General features: G+C 38.9%; 1 protein-coding gene across 11 annotated transcripts in view; it reads left to right on the top strand.

Annotated features, from left to right (window-relative positions):
• Positions 1 to 14,434, top strand: part of plekha5 (pleckstrin homology domain containing, family A member 5) — a 299,971-nt gene that overhangs the window by 167,626 nt on the left and 117,911 nt on the right. For all 11 annotated transcript variants that reach the window (XR_010021087.1, XM_063072405.1, XM_063072403.1 and 8 more), the window contains one exon: positions 7,384 to 7,510. Coding sequence is in view for 10 of the 11 variants with exons in the window: in XM_063072405.1 (XP_062928475.1) it covers positions 7,384 to 7,510 (127 nt within the window). In the remaining variant the exon portion in view is untranslated. The remainder of the gene's footprint in view (positions 1 to 7,383; positions 7,511 to 14,434) is intronic.

Below are 14,434 nucleotides of genomic sequence, written 5' to 3'. Positions count from 1 at the left end.
CATCTGCCATTTCCTTGGCCCCTATTATTATTTCTCTGGCCTCATTTTCTTGTGGTCCTATACCTACTCTCATCTCTTGAGAAAGCTTTTACTATCCACTTTGATGTTGTTTGCTAGCTTACTTTCATATTTCATGTTTTCCTTCCTGATGATTTTTTTAGTTGCCCTCCGTAGGGTTTTAAAAGCTCCCAATCTTCTGTCTTTCTACTAATTTTTTGCTTTGTTGTATGCCCCTGTTTTGCTTTTACGTTAGCTTTGACTTACCTTGTCAGCCACAATTGTACTACAAACGTTTGTATTTTGCCATTTGAGTATTTCATTGCTTTTGGAATACATCGATCCTGTACATTCCTCATTCTTCCCAGAAATTCATGCCATTGCTGCTCTGCTGTTATCCCTGCCAGAACCACCTTCCAATTTACTTTGGCAACTCCTTTCTCACACCACTGTAATTTTCTTTATTCCTCTGAAATACTGCTACATCAGACTTTACTTTCTCCCTTTCAAATTTCAAGTTGAACTTAATCATATTGTGATCACTCCCTCCTAAAGATTCTTTTACCTTCAGTTCCCTAATCACCTCCAGTTCATATGTAGGCTCAATGATAAACTGCCATCCTGTAGGCATTCAACAAACTCACTCTCTTGAGATCCATTTCCAACTTGATTTTCCCAGTCGACTGGCATGTTGAAATCTCCCATGACTATCATAACGCTGCCCTTTTGACATGCCTTTTCTACTTCCTGTTGTAATCTGTGGTCCACATCCCAGCTACTGTTAGGTGGCCTGTATATAACTGCCATCGGGGTCCTTTTACCCTTGCAGTTTCTTAACTCAACCCACAAGGATTCAACCTCTTACGATCCTGTGTCACATCTTTCTGCTGCTTTGATGCCATTCTTTACCAGCACAGCCACGCCAGCCCTCTGCCTACCTTCCCATCCCTCTGAAACAATGTGTATCCTTGGATATCTAGCTCTCAACTTCAACCATCCTTCAGCCACAATTCAGTGATGGCCACAACGTCATTCCTGACAATCTGTAATATTGCAACAAGATCATCCTCTTTATTTCTTATACTCCGTGCATTGAGATACAACACTTAGAGTGCTGTATTTGCTACCCTTTCTGATTCTTCATCCCTAATGCACTGACACTCACCCTGCTGGCTGCAGTTATGTTCTATCATCTGCCTGCCCTTCCTCACAGTCTGACTGCATGCTATCTTTGCTTTATTACCATTCTTCTTATCCTGAGTCCCTTCCCTCAATTTCCCACCTCTCTGCCAAATTAGATTAAACCCTCCCCTACAGCTCTAACAAACCTGCCCACAAGAATGTTGGTTCCCCTTAGGTTCTGGTGCAACCTGTCACTTTTGACAGGTCATACCTCTCCCAGAAGAGATCCCAATGGTCCAAAAACCTGAAACCCTGCCCCCTGAATCAGCTTCCCAGCCATGATTTAATTTGCCAAATCAGCCTGTTTCTACCCTCACTGGCACATGGCACAGACAGCAATCTAGAAATTACTACTTGGGTGGTCCTGCTGCTCAACTTTCTGCCTAGCTCTCTAAATTCTCTTTTCAGGACCTCTTTGCTTTTCCTTTCTATGTCTTTGGTACCAATATATATCAAGACATCTGGCTGCTCTCCCTTCGTCTCCAAAATGTTGTGGACATGATCTGAGACGTCCATGACCCTGGCACCTGAGCGGCAACATACCATCTGGTTGTCCTGTTTACATCCACAGAATCTGCTATCTGTTCCTCTGACTATTGAGTCCCCTATCACTACCACTCTCCTTTTATCCCTCTGTATAGTTGAATTGAAATACATTTACAACAAACCTGAGAACTTGGATTGAACATAGCTTCTCTGTTCATTTTGCTTCTATGTCACTTAAACATAGTACTGGGTAAATACTTCACCTGAGAAAAAGTAGTGAGCCTAACTTCAGAAGAGGGGTCCTCTGTGAGTTTGTTTCATTTCATTGGAATGGGTTTGTTCATGTCACATGTACTGAAATACTGTGAAAAGCTTGTCCTTGCATACTGTTCATACATATCAGATCATTACACAGTGCATTGAGATAGAACAAGGTAAAGCAATAACAATGCAAAATAAAGTGTAACAGCTACAGAGAAGGTGCAGTGCAGTTAAAAAATATGGTCCAAGGTCATAAGGTCGATTATGAAGTCAAAAGTCCACATTAACCTACCAGGGAACCATTTAGTAGTCTTGTAGCAGGGTAGATGCTACACCAGGCATACTGGTGGTATGTGCTTTCAGGTTTTTGTTTCTTGTAGATGAGAGAGGAGAGGAAATGTCCAGAGTAGCAGGGATCCTTGATTATGCTGGCTGCTTTACTGAGGTAGTGAGAAGTCCATGGTGAGGAGGCTGTTTTCAGTGATATACTAAGCTGTATCTGCAACTCTTTTGCAGTCATGTGCAGAGCAGTTGACATATGAAGCTATGCGTCCAGACTGAATGCTTTCTTTGGTGCAATAATAAAAATTGGTAAGTGTCAATGGGGACATGCCAAATATCTTTAGCCTCCTGAGGAGATAGAGGCATTGGTGGACTTTTCTTGGCTATGGTGGCTATGGGGTTAGACAAGGACAGGCTATTGGTGATATTCATTCCTAGGAACTTGATTCTGTCAACTTTTGCAACCTCAACACTATTGAGCTAATCAGGAACATGTGGATTAACCCCTTACTGAAGTCAATGATTAGCTCTTTTGTTTTGCTGACATTGAGGATCGTTAATGAAGTCTTAACTTTATTCATGAAGTGCCTGTCTATTTCATAGAAAGGAAGGAACCCCTTTAGTGTCATATTTCAGATAGTTTCTGCTGACATGTGCTATTTCCAGTTGAGATGATCTTAGTAACTTTGATGACTGTCATTGTATAAAGGAAAATGGCTTCTTAGTGCAAATATTTGATGAACTTACATGGATTTGAATTGATTATTAACGTAAATGGAAGACCAGGTATATTACAGGAAACCATTTTGACCCTAATCAGCTAACGGGCAATTGCAACAAGTGACAAGACACAACTTTCTTCATGTTTCTCAGTTTTGAGAGGTGGAAATTTCACACCTTGTGCAAAATTGAAATTTCAGAAGAAACATAGTATGTAAACTTCTTTATCATATTTTAATACGAGGAACATTTGATGGCCTTGGGTCTGTACTCACTGGAATTTAGAAGGATGAGGGAAATCTCATTGAAACCTTTTGAATATTGAAAAGCCTAGACAGAGTAGATGTGGAAAGGATGTTTTCCATGGTGGGGGAGTCTAGGACAAGAGCGCAAAGCCTCAGGATAGAGGGGCATCCATTTAGAACAGATGCAGAGAAATTTCCTTAGCTGGAGGGTGGTGGATTTGTGGAATTTATTACCACAGGCAGCTGTGGCGGCCAGGTTGATAGGTTCTTGATTGGACATGGCATCAAAGGTTACCGGGAGAATGCTGGGGCGTGGTGTGGAGGGGGGAAAAAAGGATCAGCCATGATTGAATGGCAGTGCAGACTCAATGGGCCAAATTGCCTAATTCTGCTCCTATGTCTTATGGTCTTATGGTCTTTAAAAGTCTTTGTCAGGCATTTGGCTATGATGAAATTGTGTGTGAGAACCACATCAAATGGAGTAATGCTTTCAAACAATGATTGGTTAGCCCAAGTACCAACATTGGATTGTGTTTCACTTACAAGAACATACTGATCTTCCTGTGCTGTTGCATTCTGTAGTCCATCTCCTTTTAAATAATATTCAAATGTCTTATTCTTAATGGCAATAGATAATTTATCAATTTCTTAGATTTGGCAGATGGACTGTAAACTTCACTCACTCATTCATTACTATAACCTCTTGCAGAAGCTTGGTGTCTCCTTTACAACTTTCTTGCCAATACCCTATATAACTGAAGCATGAACTCTCCCACATTTGTACTTTGGTAATAAACAATAACATTCTGTTAGCTGTCCTTGTGTTTTACTGGACCTAGGTACTGGTCTTTTGCAGATTATTTGCTGGGGCATTCAGGGCTCTCTTCATCTCAGAGCTCTGCAATCTCCCACCATTTCGATAGTGATATTTTTACTGCCAAACTAATATTATATTCCTTATGTCAGCTCTTTCCCCACACAGTTAACTTGTCTATATCCCTTGTAGCCTCCTTATGTCCTCATTAGAGCTGATTTTCCTTTCTATGCTTGGGTCATCTGCAAATTTTGCCATAATTTCTTGGGTACTTAGATCAGGTGATTTATATAACTTGTAAAGTATTGAGACCTCAACATTGATCCCAGTGGATCAAAGAATATGCCTGTTGCAATCTTTCCATATCAATATGTTACTTTCAATATTATAAACTTATACTTTCCATAATAACTTTTGCAGCATTTTTATCAAATACATTACAGAAGTCTAAGTATAATACATTTATTGTTTTGCCTTTATTCATAGCATGTTATTTTTCCAAGAACTCATGAATTGATCAAAAATGACTTGCTAGAACAAGTTGTCTGTGTTCAATTATGTTGATCTATTCCAAGTGTCTGGCAATATTTTCTCCAAAAACTAATATTTTACCTGTGAGACATTATAAGGTAACTGGCCTGTGGCTTGCTGCTTTCCATCTCCCTTTTTGAATGAAGGAGTCAAATTTCTATTTTCTATCAAATGGCAGCCTCTCTAAATCCAGACCAACACATCACTGTTTTATGAGTTACCTTTTAATTAAAGTCCATCAAGATCTGGGGACATGTTAGTCCCCAGTTCCATCTATGAGTTTAGTACCACTTTCTCTGTGATGGCAATCTAACTGAGTTCCTTCCTCTCATTCAATTATTCCCATTTCTGTATCGTTACTTCTACTCTTTAATATCGATTTAAAATACCTATTTAATTCACCTGCTACTTTCCACATATTCCATTATTCATTCCTCGCGCTTGTTTTCTGTGTATGTTAATTATATGAAGTGAGGTTCCGCAGCACAGTAATTATTTTTTTTTCTAAGTATTAGTTTAAAAATGTGGATTCCACTGATGTATTTCAGTGAAATATTTTGGTATTTCATCTCAACTGAAATAGTTCTGAATTGACAGAGCCTTTATGTACCAGATTGGTCTTATTGATTAATGACAGAGGAATTCACCATCTTGCATGTATAAAGACCTAAATGTGCATTTCTCTGGAAATGCAGTTGTCTGTTAATGGAACAATGAAACAAATGGGCCCTTTTTTGAAAAAGTAATTTGTTATCAGTGTTCAACTCTGAATATTGCATGCTGTAACATATTAGATGTAGAACTAGTTCTGTGTAGATTGTATTTGCTTTCATATACTCAATAGCCACTTTATTAGATACCTGTATGTTTGTGATCTTCTGCTACTATAACCCATCCACCTCAAGGCTTGACGTGTTATGTGTTCAGAGATGCTCTTCTGCAGACCACTGTTGAGCCACATAGTGTTTTGTATTACTATCACCTTCTTGTCAGCTTGAACCAGTCTGGTCATTCTCCTCTGACCTCTCTCATTTATAAGGTGTTTCTTTTCCCCCAACAGAACTGCTAGTCACTGGATGCTTTTTGTTTTTTCACATCATTCTCTGTAAACTTTAGAGACTGTTGTGTGTGAAAACCCCAGGAGATCAGCAGTTTCTGATATACTCAAACCACCTCAGCTGGCACCAACAATCATTCCACAGTATGTCACTCTGATCATGTTTCTTCCCCATTCTGATGTTTGGCCTGGACAACAGCTGAACCTCGATCATATCTGCATGCTTCTATCCATGAAATTGTTACCACATGATTGACTGATTAGTTATTTGCAAAAATGCGGAGGTATACAGGTGTACTGAATAAATTAGCCACAAAGTGTATAAATAAAGGAAACAATGGTGTAATAATCTATTAGGTAAAGGTATTAATATTTGATCTTGCATGTTATTCCCAATCTCAAATTAATGTATGAGAAATGATGTTCCGAATCAAAGTCAAGTTTAATATCACTGGTATATGTCGTGAAATTTGTTGAATATATTTGAAATAGTTCAATTAAATAAGTAGTGCAAAAATAGAAATAAAAAATTAGTGAGGTAGTGTTCATTGGTTCAGTGTCCATTCAGAAATCAGATGGCAGAGGGGAAGAAGCTGTTCCTGAATCATTGAATGTGTGCTTTCAGGCTTCTGTACCTCTTTCATGATGGTAGCAATAACAATAAGACATCATCTGGGTTACTGGGGACCTCCTTTTTGAGGCATCGCTTCTTGAGGATGTCGTGGATGCTAAGGACGCTAATGCCCATGATGGAGCTGACAAAGTTTACAACTCTCTGCAGCTTATTTTGATCCTATGCAGTAGGCACCCCTCCTCTCTCCCCCCCACCCCCCCCCGTACCAGACGGTGATGCAGCCAGTTAGAATGCTGTCCATGGTACACTGGAAAAAGTTGCGAATGTCTTTGGCAACATACCAAATCTTCTCAAACTCCTAATGAACTATAGCTGCTATTCTGCCTGCTTTGTAGCTGCATCAATATGTTCAGTCCAGGTTAGATCCTTAGAGATAGCAGCACCCAGGAACTTGAAATTGTTCACTCTTTCCACTTCAGATCCCTCTATGAGGACTGGTGCGTGTCCCTCATCTTACTCCTTCTGCAGGCACAATCAATTCTTTGGTCTTACGGACTGATGTTGAGTGTAAGGTTGTTGCTGTGACACCACTCCACCAGCTGATAAACCTCGCTTTGTAAGCCTTCCTGTCACCATCTGAAATCCTGCCAACAATAGTTGTATCATCATCAAATTTATAGATGGTATTTGAATTTAATTTGTTAATTTGTTGAAACAACACAAAGTGCTGGAGGAAATCAGATGGCTTGGTAGTATCTATGGAGGAAAATGGAGCAGTCTACATTTCAGATCAGGACAATTTATCTGGAATCAAAGTTGAGCTCAGTCCAGATGAAGGGTCTCAACTTGAAATGTTGACTGGCCATTTTCCTCCATAGATGCTGCCTTACCTTGTGTATTCCTCCAGAGCTTTCTGTGTTACTCCAGGTTTCTAGCATTAAGAGTTGTCTCCTCTTAATTTTGTTGAAGCAGGTTTAAAATGAAAAAAAAGTATAAAGTTGAGCAAGTATATTTCTATTTTGAACAGTTAATTTAAAAATCAGTTTTGACAGCTGGGCAAAATAACAATTGCCAATTTGCTTTCAGTACATCCAGAGTGCAGCTTGAAGTACAGTGTAGTTTCAGTAAGCAACTAGAAAATAGGACGTCTGAAGAAGCAGCAAGGGAAAATTTCTATTTATAGCTGTCCTGCTCTGTGTCTTGTACTCTCCATTTACAACATCCCACTTTCTAGTTTCAGGACTGCTGCAGCAATAGCGTCACAAGACAAAAAAGATCGACCAGTGAGCTTGGTCAGTGAAGTTTCTACATATACCATGGCATCCGAAATGGCTCTGCTTCCAACTAGTCCTGTTTGCCGAGTAAGTGCTGACTCTTGTAAATGTAATTCAAATCCTGTGCTGTTTAGTTCCTCTGACATTTTCAAATGTGTCTGCAATTAATAAACAATTAATTAATAATTGTCTGCATTTAATTATTGTTTGATCTGTGCTGAGCTGGAAAAATGCAATGTTTTGCATGATCTGTTTTGATTATGTTTGCAGCAGCAGTGCTTTCAAATATATTGGGATTTATATTGTTTTGTTCAATAGTAAAACGTGCGAATATATATAATTTTTAAGTTCAATATTTTATTGTACTGTCAGTTTTGCACTATCAAGAAAGGAAGCATCATGAGTGTAAAAACAGATTATGAAAAATCACTTCCAAAAGAATAACTGATAACTCTACATTGATTGGTATCTGTAGAAGTGAATTGATTTATGTTGTGAAAGAATTTTATTTTTGTTTTATTCTGGAATTGTATTGAACTTGTGACACAGAAAGATGCCATTCGATCCGTTATGCTTGTGTCTGATGAAAAACTCTATAAAAACATAAGCAAGTTCTTAGAAATCTAAAATCATAATTCTGCCATTTGTAAAAATACTATATGCAGAACTCATCAGAGATTTTACTGTTTGCAAAACATGAAGTTATAAGGCAGGATGTTCATCAATTATTAAGGTAAAATTTCCCTTTGCATCCTGATTGATGGAAACCTATGAGTCAAGCTACAGTTAATAAGAAATGCTACAGTTCTTAAAGCAAATCTAAAAACCTTGATCTGATTGAATATCTTGCATTATTTTTCATGGGTCATTGAATGTCAATATTCTGTTTGAGGACTTCACTAATATAGTAGTATGTGGAACTTTTAGTTTACATTGAGATAATGTGTGTGAGAGCATGATGATTCTTTATTATTTGTGAGTTAATTCAATCATACCTCATTTCTTTCTTGCTCAGCCATTATGTTAACAGTTAATGATGTTCTTTCAGTTTCAGTGTGTGTTCCTCAGCAAAGTCCATCATTGCTGTTGCGCTGTCACTGTTTTCACAAACTCAGTTAAAAATCGTGAAAGTTTTTATCAGTCAAGTTCTTTTAAACAAAAAAGTTGCCATAGTGTTGCAATTCCATTTATACTTTAGAATCAGAATCCGGTTTGTTATCACCAGCATGTGACATGAAATTTGTTAACTTAGCAGCAGCAGTTCAATGCAATACATAATCTAGCAGAGAGAGGAAAAAAAATAGTAATAAATAAAATAAAACATAATATATAAACAAGTAAATCAATTGCGTATATTAAATAATTTTTTTTTAAATGTGCAAAACAGAACTATTGTATATTTTTTTAAAAAGTGAGGTAGTGTCCAAGGCTTAATGCCCATTTTGGAATCGGATGGCAGAGGGGAAGAAGCTGTCCCTGAATTGCTGAGTGTGTGCCCTGGGTGCTGGAGGTCCTTAATAATGGACGCTGCCTTTCTGAGACACTGCTCCCTAAAGATGTCCTGGGTATTTTGTAGGCTAGTGCCCAAGATGGAGCTGACTAGATTTACAACCTTCTGCAGCTTCTTTTGGTCCTGTGCAGTAGCCCCTCCATAGCAGACAGTGATGCAGCCTGTCAGAATGCTCTCCACGGTACAACTGTAAAAATTTTTGAGTGTATTTGTTGACATGCCAAATCTCTTCAAACTCCTAATAAAGTATAGCCGCTGTCTTGCCTTCTTTTTAACTACATCGATATGTTGGAACCAGGTTAGATCCTCGGAGATCTTGACACCCAGGAACTTGAAGCTGTTCACTCTCTCCACTTCTGATCCCTCTATGAGGATTGGTATGTGCTCCTTCGCCTTACCCTTCCTGAAGTCCACAGTCATCTCTTTCATCTTACTAATGTTGAGTGCCAGTTGTTGCTGCAGCACCATTCCACTAGTTGGCATATCTCACTTCTTTATACCCTCTCGTCACCACCTGAGATTCTACCAACAATGGTTGTATCATCAGCAAATTTATAGATGGTATTTGAGCTATGCCTAGCCACACAGTCATGTGAATACAGGGAGTGGAGCAGTGGACTAAGCACACACCCCTGAGGTGTGCTAGTGTTGATCGTCAGTGAGGAGGATATGTTATCACCAATCTTTAATCTAACTTAAAGAGGATACACATGATTTATATAAACTTCATATCTATATATTGATAATTTTTATTTTTAAATTGCTTTGCACTCCTGCTATTGATTGGCACGTGAATATCAAAAGTCAGATCAGACCAAATCTTTCTAACAAGAGTTCAAGGATACAACGCTTTACAGTACCAGTGACCCAGGTTCAATTCCCGCTGCTGCCTGTAAGGAGTTTGTACGTTCTCCTCATGACCACTTGGGTTTCCTCCTGGTGCTCTGGTTTCCTCCCACAGTCCAAAGATGTACCGGTTGATAGGTTATTGGGCATTGTAAATTGTCCTGATATTAAGCTAGGATTAAATTGGAGCACTGCTGGATGGCGTGACTCAAAGTGCCAGAAGGGCCTATTCCATGCTGTATCTCAATAAAATGATACTAAGTTATTATTTAGGACCAATGAAAAAATTACAGTTGTGAGAGTAACCATAGTGAGCACTAGTAGCTAAAACAAAACAAAAAGAACAATGTTTGAGTATCAGGCACTTTGGAAACTTATTGTGGTGAGTGAGGTTAGGGTTTTTAAACCTAGAGTAATGGTGTTGAATCCAGCTGTAATGAAATAACAGATGAAAAGATATCAGAATTGATCATATGCATAGCACAGTAGTGTGGTGGTTAAAGTAACACTGTACAGCACCAGCAGCTGGGGTTGAATTCTTGACATCGTTTGTAAGGAGCTTGTACATTCTCCCCATGCTTGCTTGGGTTTCCTCTGGTTACTCTGACTTCCTCTCTCATTCCAAAGGTGCATGAGTTAGGGTTAGTAAGTTGTGGCCAAGTTATGTTGGTGTTGGAAGCATGGCAAATCTTAGGATTGTGTTGGTTATTGATACAAATGACTTATTTCACTGTATGTTTTGACGTACATGTGACAAATAAAGCTGATCTTTAATTTTTAATCTTTAATCATAACAAGATTTATTATCACCATATTATATAATGTGAAATGTGTTGTATTGTGACCGCAGTAAATGCAAATACATAAAATTACTATATGCTATAAATAAATAGTGCAAAAAAAAAAGCAAGTAGAGTTCATCGAGTATTCAGAAATCTGTGATGATGGAGCAGAAGAGGCTGCTCCTGAATCATTGAGTGTGGGTCTTCAGGCTCTTGTGGCTCCTCCCCGACAGTAGTACTGAGGAGTACTCAGGTCAGGTCATTCGTCTGAGTGCTACTGGTACCATGTAACCCAGTACAACCTGTCGCATGGTCGGGTGGTCGGCGACTAAACCGGCTCCCCCACCAGGCTTGCCTGGTGAGGAGGGTGGCTAGACACCCTGCAGGACGAAAAACATGACCTGTCAAAGGGCGGATGAACCCTCTCGTAGGGTCAACGGCCATCTAGTAAACACGTGCCGTGAAGCACAGGAAGGGCATCCCTTGCCTCGAAGCTTGGTCTGGCCATTCACTGCAACAGAACTTCCCCTAGCTGTCTTGGACCCCACCATGCCACTGGATCCAGGAGGGGATGTCAAGACGGTGGGTCTGGACCTGTGCAACCCCCTACTCACCTAAAACCCATTCACACACACGCTGTTCCTTTCTGAGGAATGGGGTCAACCCCACTAACTGACTGAAAGGAACCAACATCATCCTATGGGATGGATAGCCAGAGAGAGGGGAGACCGAGGAGAGAGCATCCTCACCTGGATGGTGAGAGTCCATAATGTTGCATCCCACCTCTGCAAATGTTCATCATAGCATTAAGCTAGTCTTGGGGCTTGCAAACTACAGTCTAATTTAACACATGAGAGCAAGTGCTATGTCCTCTTAGTAGTGTCCTTCAATAAATCAGAAGTGAAAATGATTAACAACATGTCCTGTAACTAAGTAACTACAGTACTTAATTGGCTAGCTAATACTGGATCACTGGAATTTTTAGATGCATCTGTGATCAAGTCAAAAGCAAATCTATCAACTGTAATTAATCACAAACAAGAGAAAATCTGCAGATGCTGGAAATCCAAGCAACATACACAAAATGCTGGAGGAATTCAGCAGGCTGCTGAAGGGTCTCGGCCCGAGATGTCGACTGTACTTTTTTCCATAAATGCTGCCTAGCCTGCTGAGTTCCTCCAACATTTTGTGTGTGTTAACTGGAATTAAGCCTGGTTTTGTCTCTGCGATACACTGACCAAAGTGTTAAAGTGATCTGGGGCTGGCCAAGTAGGGTCCAGTTTCACCATGGAAAGCAAGTGCTATGTCCTCTTAATAGTGTCCTTGAATAAGTCATTAATAAAAAGGATTAACAACATGTTCTGTAACTAGATATCCACCGTACTTAATTGGTTAGCTAATACTGGATCACTGGAATTTTTAGATGTCAATGCATCTGTGATCAAATCAAAAGCAATTCTATCAACTGAAATTAATCCTGTTCTTGCCTTTGTGCTACACTAACCGAAGTGTTAAACTAATCTGGGGTTGGGCAAATATGGTCTAGTTTAATATAGAAAGCAAGTGCTATGTTCTCTTAATAGTGTGATTGAATAAGTTATTAATAAAAAGTAATTAATTTCATGTCCTGTAACTGAATACGCACAATGCTTAGTTGGATAGATGCATAGCTGATATTGGAGCCATAGGAATTAATAGAAGTCAAAGTTTTAATTTACTGGGGATATTCTGTCTGCAGCAGTGAAAGTGTTTGGAGAGTGTTGGCACCTAAATTCCTTTGCTGAGTCCTCGACCAGAACATGTGCAAGGTCCTTTACCCAAAGAGAAATATTGCCAATAACTTGAAGGAAGAAATGACAAGGCAGTTGGGTTTGCCTGAACTATTTCTGCTGTGTGTGACTTTTTTTTTCCATTAATTACAAAGAGAAACTAATTCTGGAGTTTGTTGGAACTGCTATGCTTGAAGGTGGAATTAAAAGTGAAATTAACATTTAATTTTAAATGTATGAGTGTGGATTTATTACTGGGGATCAGAATATTCCTGAGATGTCATCAGACCTGAAGTTAGTATTTTCCAAAACTTCTTTTAGACTTGTGTCTGTTTTATCACTAGGACTGTGAAAAGAAAATTTAATTTCTATTTGATTTCTACTTGATTTGTTTGCCAAACTGTATCGTATTTAATAGGAAGGACCTAATATTATAATGCATGAAATGCAATGTCACTCTAGTAAGAACCTTCTCTTTTGTAGTTATAAGATCAAGGCTATTGAAACAAGGACCTCAGATGATACCAAAGAGGCGTTACTGGACTATAGGTTTAAAAGTGACATGTGGATAGCCCTCCAGTCACAAACAAAAGAAAATCTGCAGATGCTAGAAATCTGTGTGACACAGACAAATTGCTAGAGGTACTCAGTAGGTCAAGCAGCATCTGTGGAAGAGAGTACAATCAACTTTCAGGCCAAGACCTTTCAGCATGGACTGGGGAAAAAAAAGTTGAAGAGTAGATTGAAATTTCAAGTTCAGAGTTTTGTCCAAGTTTTGATCCTGATCATTTGATACAAAGCTATAACATTCTGAGTAGCGTTAGAATAGATGGTAAAGATAGCTTTTAAAGTACATATGAGCTAAAAGTTATTGAGCATCCCTCTTGCATTCAGGTTGAGATATTTTGTTGTAAAGGAGTATTTCTTGTAGTTTAGTCTTGATTGTTTTCATACCAACTAGGAGAACAGTATATAAAATTTCATATCCAGGAACTCGTTATCTTACTGTGAAGATGTGCCCTTGGGGATTTAATTTACTTTATAGTAGGTACATATTCTATTCAGGTTTTATTTTGAAATACAAAGAAGGTTCTTTCCAGGGTTTTGGCCAAGGTGATGACAGATGGGTCTGTTGCATTCATTACCACCCATTGAATTGTGAGTTAATATAAATGGAAAAATTTTATATCTCTGTACATTGCATATGTTCAAGTAATAAGTTTTTTCTAGCATGTTGCCTTCATTGCCTGTGCACTGAAGTATTTTCATAAACCATTATCCAGTACTATTACAAGTCCATTTCTGAGACCGGCACCATCTATCAAGGTGAAGGTTATCAGTGGATCAATTTGAATTGATTACATTGCAGTTATCTGTGACCATCGTTACAAACTTACTGCTTACCATTATCATCTGAGGTAATTCATGAAGGAACTGGAAAAGTTTGTTAGGAATAAAATATTATAAAATTGTAAGGAAAATCCCCATGAAAAGGAGTAAGAAGGTTAGTTGATTGGACTGATTGAGCTGAAAAGAAGAGGGACATTATATCAAATGAGGGAAGCATATCCATCCCACCCAGAGCTTGGGTACTCACAATGATTCCATATTGTCCCCTTATGCATATGTCTGTATTGTAAAACGTGCAAAAGCAGATTGAAGTGAAGGTAGAGAATGATGTTTGGGTTGGTCTATTTGCAGATAGAATCTTTGAGTACACTCATCAATTAAGTATCAGCCGGTTGTATAGTGGCATCAGCACCAGACTTCATGGCAAGTGGTCCCAGGTTCGAATCCAGCCAGGTCCTTACTTGCATTCCATCCATGCTGGGCTGACTGTCAAGCTTGCAACTTGACCTCGTAAAACAAATAGACAAAATGCTAAAGAAATAGCAAGGTTGCTGCCCGATGCGCCAAGGGACACAGTGAGGAATAACATAACACAGTAAAGTAATGGTATTCCACTTGCTCAGGACTTTGTCTTATCATTTATCTTACCAGCTGGTATTTGGAGGTCTCGATATTTTCGCTGAAGATCCCTCATACTGCATTGAATTCTTTAACCAACTCATTTTCTTTTAGAACCAGTTTAATTTTTTTCTGG

The sequence above is a fragment of the Mobula hypostoma genome, chromosome 20 (genome assembly GCF_963921235.1).
Source record: "Mobula hypostoma chromosome 20, sMobHyp1.1, whole genome shotgun sequence".
In the NCBI taxonomy this organism is placed as follows: domain Eukaryota; kingdom Metazoa; phylum Chordata; class Chondrichthyes; order Myliobatiformes; family Myliobatidae; genus Mobula; species Mobula hypostoma.
This window is presented reverse-complemented; position numbering and strand designations above follow the sequence as displayed.